The sequence below is a fragment of the Debaryomyces fabryi genome, assembly GCF_001447935.2.
Source record: "Debaryomyces fabryi strain CBS 789 chromosome Unknown contig00011, whole genome shotgun sequence".
NCBI classification, from domain to species: Eukaryota; Fungi; Ascomycota; class Pichiomycetes; order Serinales; family Debaryomycetaceae; genus Debaryomyces; species Debaryomyces fabryi.
Genome location: NW_015385437.1, coordinates 49,743 through 62,098, shown reverse-complemented (window position 1 = coordinate 62,098; position 12,356 = coordinate 49,743). Strand labels below are relative to the sequence as shown.

The 12,356-nt window shown below is 36.4% G+C and overlaps 7 protein-coding genes across 7 annotated transcripts; 5 read left to right on the top strand and 2 right to left on the bottom strand.

The window, feature by feature from the left end:
• Nucleotides 1–158: 158 nt before the first annotated feature.
• Nucleotides 159–1,049, top strand: AC631_00934 (uncharacterized protein; the record flags this gene model as incomplete). The annotated part of the gene is made up of 1 exon (XM_015609764.1): nt 159–1,049. The coding sequence occupies one exon, from the start codon at nt 159–161 to the stop codon at nt 1,047–1,049; it is 891 nt and encodes a 296-aa protein (XP_015469398.1).
• Nucleotides 1,050–1,221: 172 nt separating this feature from the next.
• On the top strand, nt 1,222–1,689 carry AC631_00933 (uncharacterized protein; the record flags this gene model as incomplete). Its single annotated transcript, XM_015609763.1, has 2 exons — nt 1,222–1,259; nt 1,347–1,689. 2 exons carry the CDS (start codon nt 1,222–1,224, stop codon nt 1,687–1,689), a joined length of 381 nt encoding a protein of 126 aa, XP_015469397.1.
• Nucleotides 1,690–1,811: 122 nt separating this feature from the next.
• AC631_00932 (uncharacterized protein) lies at nt 1,812–3,623 on the bottom strand (the record flags this gene model as incomplete). The annotated part of the gene is made up of 1 exon (XM_015609762.1): nt 1,812–3,623. One exon carries the CDS (start codon nt 3,621–3,623, stop codon nt 1,812–1,814), a length of 1,812 nt encoding a protein of 603 aa, XP_015469396.1.
• A 204-nt stretch (nt 3,624–3,827) lies between these two features.
• EXO84 (exocyst subunit) lies at nt 3,828–6,056 on the top strand (the record flags this gene model as incomplete). The annotated part of the gene is made up of 1 exon (XM_015609761.1): nt 3,828–6,056. The coding sequence occupies one exon, from the start codon at nt 3,828–3,830 to the stop codon at nt 6,054–6,056; it is 2,229 nt and encodes a 742-aa protein (XP_015469395.1).
• A 47-nt stretch (nt 6,057–6,103) lies between these two features.
• Nucleotides 6,104–8,146, bottom strand: QDR3 (Qdr3p; the record flags this gene model as incomplete). Its single annotated transcript, XM_015609760.1, has 1 exon — nt 6,104–8,146. The coding sequence occupies one exon, from the start codon at nt 8,144–8,146 to the stop codon at nt 6,104–6,106; it is 2,043 nt and encodes a 680-aa protein (XP_015469394.1).
• Nucleotides 8,147–8,911: 765 nt separating this feature from the next.
• AC631_00929 (putative acyltransferase) lies at nt 8,912–10,171 on the top strand (the record flags this gene model as incomplete). Its single annotated transcript, XM_015609759.1, has 1 exon — nt 8,912–10,171. The coding sequence occupies one exon, from the start codon at nt 8,912–8,914 to the stop codon at nt 10,169–10,171; it is 1,260 nt and encodes a 419-aa protein (XP_015469393.1).
• Nucleotides 10,172–11,026: 855 nt separating this feature from the next.
• FIG1 (Fig1p) lies at nt 11,027–11,791 on the top strand (the record flags this gene model as incomplete). The annotated part of the gene is made up of 1 exon (XM_015609758.1): nt 11,027–11,791. The coding sequence occupies one exon, from the start codon at nt 11,027–11,029 to the stop codon at nt 11,789–11,791; it is 765 nt and encodes a 254-aa protein (XP_015469392.1).
• Between the last annotated feature and the right edge of the window lie 565 nt (nt 11,792–12,356).

Below are 12,356 nucleotides of genomic sequence, written 5' to 3'. Positions count from 1 at the left end.
ATATTCAACATCACTGTCCCTTCTAGGTCGTTTACTCATTGAATAATTGCCAATTGATAAATGAACCCAGAAAGCTGATGCTCATTTATATTTCACAGACTCATTTTTTTTCAATTTACACAAGGCTCTTTGCCATAAAAGGCATTAGTTATACAATTATGAGTAAACGATCTGATTGCCAGAATGATGAATATACCTACAGAAACAAGTATGCTAGGATAAGTGATACCAATGAAGAACATAGCACTCAGGATGTTCGATCATTTACTCAAGGTCCACTAGATGCAACATTTGGCCAACATGCAGCATTTCCTCTTACACAATCCCATGAAATCACAGATCCCATAACGGATTCTGTTCAGTCATACTTGGAAACTGTCAGAAGGGAAGCGGAAAAAGACCAGTGCATTTACTTTGCCAACAGGGATTCACAAGAAAGTACGAAAAACGAAAATGTTGACGAAAACGAAACTAAGAACGAAACCAAAAGCTTGGAAAGCAATAGAAAAGACCCAGAAGTTGCAATTACCATTATCGAAAACCAAATATGGAAGAAGGAGCTTATAGAGGAATTTTTACACTTGAAAGAAGCTGTCGAACTGTATGCTCAGTCGTTAAAGCTGCAGCCAAGTCATATCTCAGAGAACGTGTCAGAAGTTGAAACATATAATGAAATACCTTTTGATATCCCACAAACTGCAACTGCCTGGCGACAGTATATTATGAACAATCATCCCCCACCAATCAAATTCTTTTTCATTCATTTAAACCGACCTACGATAATAAAGCTTCTCATATATGTAACTAAATGGTTAAGCGCAAATAGCAATGAAAATCTATCTAAGTGGATATTTCTGCTCTTTTTACGGCTTGATAACCTTTTAGATCATATAGATTGTTCAATTGTAAGGGACTTGGCTAAGAAGGCCATAAAAATAAAAGTCAACACAGACCCTCAGGATATAAATGATGTTTCAAACTATACAATTGACATGGTCATAGTCATTGTGGGAGAGTATTATAGACAAAGAGACCTACTTGTATATTAGAATAGGATTATTTACTTCATTAAAGATAAGCTGATAGTGTAGTATGTAGTTTTCGATTTGGCACTACCAAAGAAAAAAGTGTTGATATCTCAACAATGTATTATTAACATCAATTTAATTAGATTTATATTAGTATCAATTATCAATTAATATATATAAAATATCAGATATAATGGCACCAAAAGTTATCAGAGAAGATTTAGTCGTACCGTATGTATTAATTTTGTTTCTAACGAATTAATTGTATTTTTACACAGAGGAACCAATCCAAGAATATAACACTAACAAAATCAATAGATACAGGCATGTACCAGCCAAGGCACGTTCAGAAGCTACTGGAATGGTAGCACAATCCTTGCCAATGGCAGCTATGTTTATGAAAAATAAATTGTTATCTTGGACTTCATTATTTTTGGCTATACAGTCATACTTAAACGATCCTATCAATAAACAGGACGATCCAGAAAGCACACAACAACCACCACTTTTAAAGATTGTTTTTGCTTTAATTGCTGTTTGTACCTGCTACATTGATTTGATTTTCCCAAAGACTAATCCAGCTGCAAAGGCAGGCAATTTAGCCCAAACTGTCAGTGCAACTGTATCGTCCGTAATCTCTTCTGCTACTGGTAGTAACTAAGATTTGAATACATTATCTACTTGATGGAGCGTAAAAATGGGTTTAATATTACAAAATATAAATATATCTATACATAACAATAATACACGTTTGAGAATAAATTTGTGAAGTAACCATTAGCTCTATTTCCAATTGAAAATAGCACTCTCTAAGCCTTTATATGATACAGAAAGTTTCAGTGATGAATTATCCCATGACAAATCACAGATGCCAATATCGACCTTATTGTCCAACGTATCTTTAAGAATTTGAAGATCATGACACCCCATGCACCTTAGAACGTCTTTTCTTCTACCTGAATAACGAGATGGGGCAATATCCCATACTGATATCCTTCCGGCGTCATCTCCAATAGCTAACCAGTTGTTATCAGGAGAGACTGATGCATTGAAAATTAATGAATCTTTCTTATTTGCAAATGATGTTGCAGTGTTTTCACTTGGAAAATTAAAATTATCTTCGTTTTTAAATACATTAGCACTTATTATTGCATCACCATTGGCCATACTCCACATATTTACAATGCCTTCCATGGACACACTTAACAAAACACTCTCATTTTCTGAAGTGTTCAACCAGAATAATCCAATAATAGGCGATGAATGAAGTTTTAGGCCCACATTTTTTGTTTGAGTATTTAATTCAAGCGACTCTTGAGTAGAGCTGCTTTTCCATATCTTAATCACGTAGTCATAATCAGAACTTGATGCTAAAAGTTTAGAATTTGTACTAAATTTGAGAATAGATATATTATTATTGTGTCCAGGAAGAAATCCAATAGGCTTGACTAATGAATCCAGATTTCCTGATTGGGATATATTGAACTGACCACCATTTATTTGTGGTGTGGTAATTGAATACACCTTAATTGAGTTTTTTGGGGTTGAAAGAGCGAATTTAAATTCATCTATCCAACAGGCGTCTATAGTTGATGTTTCGGATGTGGAAGTATTAGGTGATTTGATTATTTGAATTAGGTTCAAGTTATTACCATCCCACAAGCACACTTGGTTATTTACCGCGATGGAGAGTAAATATTGTCCACTTTCGCTCCAAATTAAGCTTGATATTAACGCTGGCGTATGTTCGGTTTCTGTAGTATCTGGATATCCGGCTAAAGCATCTGCTTCAATACCAAAAGATGCTGCAGTATTAGCGATATTCTTTAATTTACCATCTGGAGACCATGCCCTAAGTTCACCATTTATGCCAGCAGTAACTATAATATTGCCCATAGGAGCCCACGAAACCGTTGTTATTTCGTTTTCAATTGGAGTAGAACTAGATCCTTTTAAAACATTCGGATGATTTAATGTCACCGATTCCGCTATTACATTGCCTTTTATTGCATTTATTACTGCAGTAGAATTATCTTTCCCATAAGCAAAAACATCTGTACTTGGGTGCCAATGGGTCGTCAAACATTCAGGGTACTTAATATCCGGTATTAAGCTCTTAGTAGTAAACTCAATAGGAATTTCTGGAGCCTCTACCTCTTCATCATTTTTCTTTTCCACCTCATCATCGCCGTCCTTCATTTCAATATCTTCGTTGTCTCCCTGGGCTTTTACTTCCGATTTTAATGAAAAGCGTTCCTTGTTATTTGCATCCAACTGCTGTTCATATTTCACTTCTTCATCTTCTTGTTTCTGTTTATCCAACTCTTCTTGTAAAAGAGCTCCCAACAAGGAGTAAGTGCTTTGGTCTGATCCATCTTTCCGGGTATCCCCTTCAGCTAAGGTAAACAATATCCCCTTTTGAACTAAGTTTACAAGGCATCCTGGCTCAATTCGTGATATTATAGGCAAATTCTTGTTATGTTCATACGACAGACACTGCGAGTGCTTTTCTAATGCAAATGCCGCCAAATCAAATCCCGATTCTTGGAGGTACCTCCATACCAAATAATTTAGCTCTGTGCTAGTCAAAGACATAAGTTTCTTAACTAATTATTTGGGCTGTGTATGCTTGTAGATATCATGTAGCTGGCTAATTCGAGTTTTCAAAATTTTTTGGTTTAAGTCGTAAGTTACACAAAACCACCAATCACCAGAATCTCAACAGACGTATAAACATACTGTTGTAGATCAGAAAAGAATCTAAACAGTATCAGATATTAAAGCTATAATTGATCTACAATGAACTTTGACGTCAAAGCATCTAATCGTAAGAGTAGAGCGCCGTGGCAAAGCTCTGCGAATAATACTAAAATAAGTAATCCATATGCTGATGCTAATACATCGGTAGTAACGAATAATGAGAATAATGATAGTTTACAGGTCCCCAATCCGTATGGAGTCAATAATAAGAGTAATAGGAAGAATACAAGAAGATTGAGTATACATGCATCGGCAGCTGCGGCAGGTCATGGAAGAGGACCATTTGATTCAACAAATTTACCACCTGTTCCCCAACTATACAAGACAAACACGCAATCGTCCGATGCAGTGCTGGCTATCAGCAAAGGACAGGAAGAGGAAGAAGTGGATATAGAGACTAAGATATTTGGAGAATTGTCTAATGGTACTGCTACGGAAATCGATGATTATTACAAAGTATTGGTAAAGCAGAAAGCATTGATCACCAGAGATATGAAGAGTAATATAAACCAGAACCAGAAGAATATTTTAGAATTAACTAATGATTTGAAAGAAACCCAAGAAGAACTTTTACAATTGCGTATCACTACCAAGGAATTGTATGGTGTGTTAGACGAGTTTAAGGAAGCTGCTGAAAGAAGAATAGAATTGGAGCATGAGACTCAGCAGACGGATCAGAACCATAACAATCTGTATGCGGCATTGAACTCAAAGAAGCGTAAGGATCGTTCTTCGGTAATGGTTCTCGGGAAGATGTGGGCTAGTGAATTGCAATCGTTGTGTAAACACGTCGATGGGGCCTCGAAATACGTTCAGCCATTACCGGGGAGACATGTGCTTGCCGAGAGTGGAAGATGGTATGAAGTTAATGTGGGGACATGGAAGCCCACCAAAGCGACACATTTATTTATGTTGAATGATTTGGTATTAATAGCAACGAAGAAAAATTCTATGAGTCAGGATACTGGTGATAAAAAAACTTCCAGACTACAAGCTATCCATTGTTGGCCATTACACGAGGTAAAACTATCTGAAGTTCGTGTTCCAAGCAATTCGACTAAGACAGACAAAGATGGTAATAAACTCTATGTGATAAATATAAAATCGAAATCGTTAAGTTATGTCTATCAGACTGATAGATATGACCATTTTTTGAAGATAACAGAAGCTTATAATAAAGGAAGGAATGAAATATTAGCCAAAGAACGAATGCTCAATTCAAAGTCTATTGGTCAAACTCCTGACCTTATTGAAACAGATGATGAAAAGAGACAGTTGCGACAATCATTAAGAAATTCGGGAATAAGTGATGGTGCATCAGATGAAACTAGTAAACGTAAAAGTGGAACCCAGCGTAATAGTGCTGATATTTTGTTACAGGATATATCTGCACGGGTACATTCAAGGAATAGATCACACGATTTCGACCATGGCCCTCATGCCAAAATAAATGCTGCTGATAGAGGACAGTTTTTTAATGATTTGAAAAAGATTGAAGATAGGCTTGACGAAGTTGACATTGAGATATCCCGTAATAAATACACCGAATCGGTTGGACTTATTAAATATATTGAAAACAAGTTATCCAGTATAGAACTGGCAATTTCTAACAATTCATCAAATGCTTTAATTTCCGTTGACGAAATTAAATTACTTATTGATGTCATAAAGTTAAAAATAAATAACAGAAAGTCAAAAATACAGCAATGCTTAGGTTTTGATTTGCAACATAACATAGGAAAGTTAACTACTTCTCAAATATCTATAATTATTGAATTTTTTCATAATTTTGATCAATTGGATAAGGGTATATCGTTGTATTTACAGGCAGTTACTAATAACTTATCTATCACAGTGTCCAGACTAGTTGTTGGAGTCCAAGGCTCGACAAAAATAGATGTTGTCAATTATTTGTCAAATTTGGTTATTATTAATGTTTCTATTATTAAAAGAGCTATAACAGTATATAAAGAATGTATTGTTCCAGTATTAAAGAAGGATTTAAATGGAAATGTTGATTCTAGTGGATTGATTAATTGGTCTATTGATGAGGTTGCTAAATTGGTAAAAACCATAAAGAAGCATCTTTACGGCAGCTTGGTTGTGTTAACCGGTAATAATGAGGAGACAGAGGAGCCAACATATAAAGTCAAAGATACCGCATTATTCCAAGAATTCATTGGAGTAGTTAAACCCCAATTAAACACTTTGAAAAATGTTGGTGTCAATGTAGAATTCTTATTTGACGATATTTTATCGCTTAAATAATTAAATTATATATTACTTATTAAATATTAATATTATTAAAGGGTCTATCAAAGCATTTCATAAAGTTTGCTCAAATCAGAATGCTCTCTGTAGAATGCACCATTTCTTTTTAAGACTACTAAAGTCAAAGCAGCAAGTGTTATTATCCCCATTAAAATGGAAAATAAAATGCCAGGACCAATTGCCCTTAAAAGAGGTTCAACAACAAATGTAGCAATGGCAGCAAGGGTTTGTCTAATTAAATTGTTCAATGCAACACCCGTTGCACCTTTTCCTGGTAAAGTGTCTACCAAATAAGTTACAGTTGATCCAATCACCAACATTGATGCAAATCCAAATAAAGCTGTACCAATTAATGGAGTTACCCAATGTGTCCCAAAATCTAAACACCATCCAAATATAAGACAGGCAGGAGGGAATAATATAATGGCAGTTAAGACATTCCAAGAAATACGTGATTCCGGTACCATTTCTCCATTATGCTTTTTAGAATACTTCTTCAACAAATAATCATTCCATTTACCGCCAAGAATCGAAGCTATAACATACGTAACTGAGTTAGGTATATATAACAAACCCACAATAATTGTCAGAAATTCATATGGTTCTTGCTTGAACTCGTACGCTATTGTCATATTGAAAAAATACAATACTCCAAAAACAATCGCCGAATATGAAATAACCCATGCTACTGGCGGATGCTTTAATAATATTACCGAATGCATGGGTCTTATGGTATAATCATAAGCATTTATTTTAAATCGATCCCATTTAGATAGCTTTTTGATGGGCAATTCTGTGTCTTGAGCAGCACCTGACAAAGTTTTGTTAATATTATCAATTTGACTTTCACGATACTCTTTTGCAATTCTTCTAGAATATGAAGATTTATCGGTGTAAGACCTCGCTAAAGTAGGCATTACTGGATCAAATACGGGTCGGTCTTGTTCCCAATCTAACGACTGCCTTGAGCCTGACCTAGATAAGCTAGAAGCAATCCTAGCTAAATCAGCATCAGAGTAGTGTATATTTGTCTCCCTTGTAGGAACATCCAGTATCACGGCCAGTTGGGCCAGTTCAGAATCGTCTTGTTTCCCCTCTACGTCTTGTGCTTCGAGAGCTTCTACCTGGTTACCCTCCCCGTGTATATCATCCACTGCTATTGGTACACCTGTAGTAAGTTCTTGGTCACCTTCTTCTGACTCTTCGACTTTATGATATTGACGCAACATCTCTTTTATTGCGCTGTCTGAATCCTGTCTCCGAATGGTCTCCGGTAAGAGAAACATAATAGATAATACGTTACTACCAGAAAATATTACCAAAAGCCATTGGGTCGCTCTCCATCCCCAAGCCTCGGCAACTGCACCACCAATTATTGGAGCTAAAAATGGCCCCATCAAAGGCCCCAAGTAATACAACCCCATGGCCGTTCCTCTTTCTTCGTTTATATACAAATCCCCGACAGTTCCTGCTCCGACCGCTTGAACAGAAGCAGAACACCCACCTGAAAGTATTCTAAATGCAATTAAGGCCCCTATATTTGGGGATAACGCTGCACCAATGGTGAACACGCAAAATAATATGAACGAGATGAGATAAACACTCCGTCTACCATGTTTTTCACTAAAGGTAGACCACCACATTGGAAATATACCCAATGACAATAAGTACATACCCACAGAGACATTAACGATTGTTCCTGTCGTATCTAAGTCCTTCACAACATCATCTATAGCTGGTAACATTATCGATGTCCCCATGGGCCCGGTTATCGCCGCAAATGCAATCACAAACACAATAGTTAATTTGTACGACTTAGGGTAGTCTCTAGCATCCTCATACTCTGGAATAATAGCAAATTTAGCAAAAAGTCCTCGCTTCTCACCCACTGGAACTTTTTTCAGTTTCCCGGAGGATGCATTCGACTGTTGCCGGTCTAAATTTCCATTTGACTTTCCATCTTTCTTTTCCACGTACTCTTGTTCTCTCGTCCTTTCTGGTTGAATAGGTTGCGGATGCTCTGAATGCAACCCATGCGAAATGTCCGAATCTAACGATGCTGTAGATGAAAGTTGATCATCGGCCATAATTGTCGATAATTTATGCGTATTCTTATAATAAGAACCTATTCATGTATATATGGACAAGCTTTATTTATTGCTGTCCTGCAAGTAGTCCCAAATGTATATTTTACTAACAAGAAGTCATATACTTAAAAAGAGCATATACTTAAGAAGAGTCATATACTACTTACCCAGATATGGAAAATACATTTACACCCGAAGATCACCGCGCGAATCCCCACCATATGTCAAATATTTCCCCCTCTGATGCCCCGAAGGGAAATAATGATAACGTACTATATTGCCGACTTCCTATAGGTTATTGGCATATTCGAGTGCAGCATTAGCATTATTTAAGGCATGTATTCAGTTATATAGACCCTTTTTGGTATGTGTCAATGCGAGTGTCATTAAGCCCTTACCCCGATCGAATCGATAACACTGTCAGCGATACGCGTATGAAGCAATAACCACATTTGAATACAAAGAACACACTCGTATCACATGGCCGTTATTTTGTTGTTTCAGGTAGAGCAGAGCGTCAAACGGTCATCATAGGCAAAAGGAACCTCGATGGAACGTGCGAGGCTCAAAAGCCTGCTGGTGGATTTGTAAGGGAAGAAATACTAATCAACCCGATCCGATCTAACTTGACCATTGAGGCTATATCGGATTTCACGGTTTGATAAACGAGTTCCACGTAGGCAAATCAATACATTAGAACAATTGAGTCTTCTTCTTAAAATCACTATTAGAAGATAAAGAAGAAAACGAAGAAAAAAAAACAAAATGACAGTAAGGCACGCATGGCCGATAGTGATTGTGAGGACGTTTTTGCTAGGTGCTATTTTTGTAATAGGATGCCTCTCGATAATGATGAACCAGATTGTTGGGATGTTCGTGTTTGCTAATGATGGTGTACAGAAACAAGCTGTGATCAATGCTACCAAGAAACAATTCATTGCAGTATTCGGGACGGTGACTCGATGGGCTAACCCATGTAAGATCTCCATAACATACGATCCATCAACCTTGCCGGAGGGCGACTCATTCAAAGTGGATTCTCTGGGAAACTTATCGAGCATACTCACACCCAACTCGGTGGTGATTTCGAATCATCAGATCTATACCGATTGGTTGTACTTGTGGTTTATCTTATACACGGCGAGGTTGGGTGACTCGGTCTATATCATGTTGAAAGACTTATCCAAGATTCCCGTATTAGGGTTTGGGATGAAGAACTACAATTTCCTCTTCTTATCGAGAAAATGGGAAAAAGATAAGATAGTGTTGACAAACCAATTGTTGACCATTGATGCGAATGCCAGGGGATTGGGCCCGGCTAATGGAGTCACTCATGTCACTTCGACTAATGTTGGATCTTCGGAACTTCATCACTGGCCAGAGGGTCATAAATCGGGCCAAATATGGCCTTATCTGGTTATCTTGTACCCGGAAGGTACGGTAACCTCCGCCCGTACGAGGGCAAAATCCGATAAATTTTGTCAAGAAAGAAACATGCCAGTATTGAGACACACTTTACTTCCAAGGGTGAGAGGGTTATTCTTAACTTTGAGAAAATTAAGAAATACTGTCGAGATTGTTTATGATTTCACTTGTGGTTATTCTGGTTTAAAACCGGGTGAATATGGTGAAGATATCTATACTTTGAAAAGTCATTACCTTAAAGGCTATGGACCTGAGAAGATCAGTTATCATCTTAGAGGATGGAAATTATCTGAGATTCCTTTAGGTGAAGAAACAGAAGATATTGATGATGTCTCTCCTGAAGACTTAGTGAAATTCGAAGAGTGGCTTTTTAAAGTATGGTACGAAAAAGATAGAATGTTAGATCAATTTTATAAGCACGGATCCTTTGTAGATCCAAAAAGTGATGTTATTTATACCCCAGGAAAGGTTGCCGAGAATACTGTTGTGGCCGACTTTAGAATCAACGGTATTTCTGATATAATCGGATCTTTTGCATCTATAACGATTATTTTATTACTACTTAGAATTATATGGATATTAATTCTGAAACTACTTTAATATCCCTACATTGATATTACAGTATATTTCTAGTTTGGTCGTCAGACACTTCAAGTCTGTTATATGAGTATTGCTATCAAATGTATATAGTTAAAGTATTTTCGTTAAATTATGATATTTCTTAAATCTGCAAGAATTTATTTATTTCAGTTTAATAATAAGGTAATTATGGGTATATACAAATAAAATAGGTCTAGATTGTTATGAAGCTAATTCCAGCCTATACAATGTAGGGCACTGCTATTTTCTCCAAACTGAGATATGTAGGGGTCAAGTCTTTATATTTTACGCCTTGATTGTAGAGGTGACAATTTTGCTAGAAGCTTCATAAATGCCGTTTCAAACTTGAATTAACCAAAGCTTTACCGTAGTTAACCTGCTCTGTTCCAGAATATAAAAATAATAAAGTTATTCGCAGCTTGATCAAGTTCTTGTTTTTAAGCCAATTAGTAAACATAATAATATGCAAACTATACTAATATTATATACCATGTTCTCGATTTCTCTTCTGGAGGTCTTTATGATTTATACTTTCAGAATTTTACAAAGTCTCGAACTGAGAAGTAATACTCACTAAAGTTTAGGATGCGTTTCGAACTAAAAAATCCGTCATGCATTATTATAGCCCAGAAAGATATAAAAAAGACTACCGCCTTGGTTCGAGCCATAATTGGAACTATATAGCAGACTATAAGTAAAATGGTAGCAGGTCTGTCCTCAAATTTGCCTCTTGAAGCAAGTCGCAGATTGCAAAAATTTAAAAGTGTTTCAAGATAATCTTCAATGATCAACTATATAAATCATGTTTAAACCCCTATTAAATAGATATTTTACGATAATGACTACAATACAAACATGATCTTCTTCTTACTTAAAAAACTTATGAAATTTTTTTTATTAGTGTTACTTTTCATAACGGTCTTTTTATTGAGTTTCCTTTTAATAGGTTCCACAGATACTTCAAGTACATATTCTAGTGTGTACTTGACGAAATTTGAGTTTAATAAAACATCTGACTTGTATAGCAATATCCAAGCTGCCTACAAAGGCTCTAACATTTCTACAAAATTAGCAGAATTGACATTATCAGTGGGCTATCTAGGTGTGTGTATTGATATTGATAACTCACTTCAATGCACCTCTTACGACGACTTGGACTCCATTTCGAATTATACAGGAATTTCCATTATACCTACAACCAAAAATGGTGCCGATCAGCTCAACTTAGTCGACTTGGCGAAAACATTCAGAAAAGTGTGCTATTCCAATGTTTTACTTGCTGCTATTGTGATGACTCTTCTTTCGCTCGCAGTGGTATTTTGGAACGTTATCCCTTTGGTCCCCGGAAAATCAATGGCTAAAAAGATAGCATGTTTGTTATCAGCCGCAAACGTCCTAGTCTGGGGCCTTGGTTCCATGCTCCAGCACGAAGCCACAAAGGCTGCTCGGCATATCGTGGGCCCTGCGTCTATGAATACCGTTTCTGCCACCATAGGTCAAAGGGCAGAAGCCATGACTTGGACCGCTTTCTCCTTCCTCCTAATAGTGTGCATGGGGAGTGTTTTTGTATACATTAGAGACTTGAAGGAACAAGTCAATGAAATAGAACCAAAGTTTTAATCTTTCACAATAAACCGAAACACATCATTAACCAACAGAAAAGAATTTCTCCATCCCTATTAACAATGCTTTGTCATATCAGAGTCCTTGGTCATAATTATGTTGGTTATTTTTGCCCTTTCTGTAAAACTACAAAATTGAAAAATCTACAAATTCCATAAAATTTTCAAAATCTATCTAATTTTCGTTACAATTTTTATATGAACTAAAAAATTGCTACCTTTTTCCATACATAGTGTCAAATAAATATCCAACTTTCACTCAGGTTCAATTTTTCAAACTAAATCTACATGAATAGGATACATAGCTTAACTTAGTTATACTGCTTACTACGTTGGGCCTTTTGCAGCAATAGGCGAGGTCCTTATAATGCAAGCGTTAGTGACAAGCACGCTACTTTCACGTGAAAAGTTTGAAAAAGTGCCAGAACGAATTTCCTCTAATTTTTCAACGCGATTTCATAGTGGTTTTTATCATAAACAAGTCAATCATATCGGTAGTTTAGGAGTAGTAAACCTATTAGAAGCCGTTAGTTTGTGATTGGTTAGGTATAATATTTGAATTG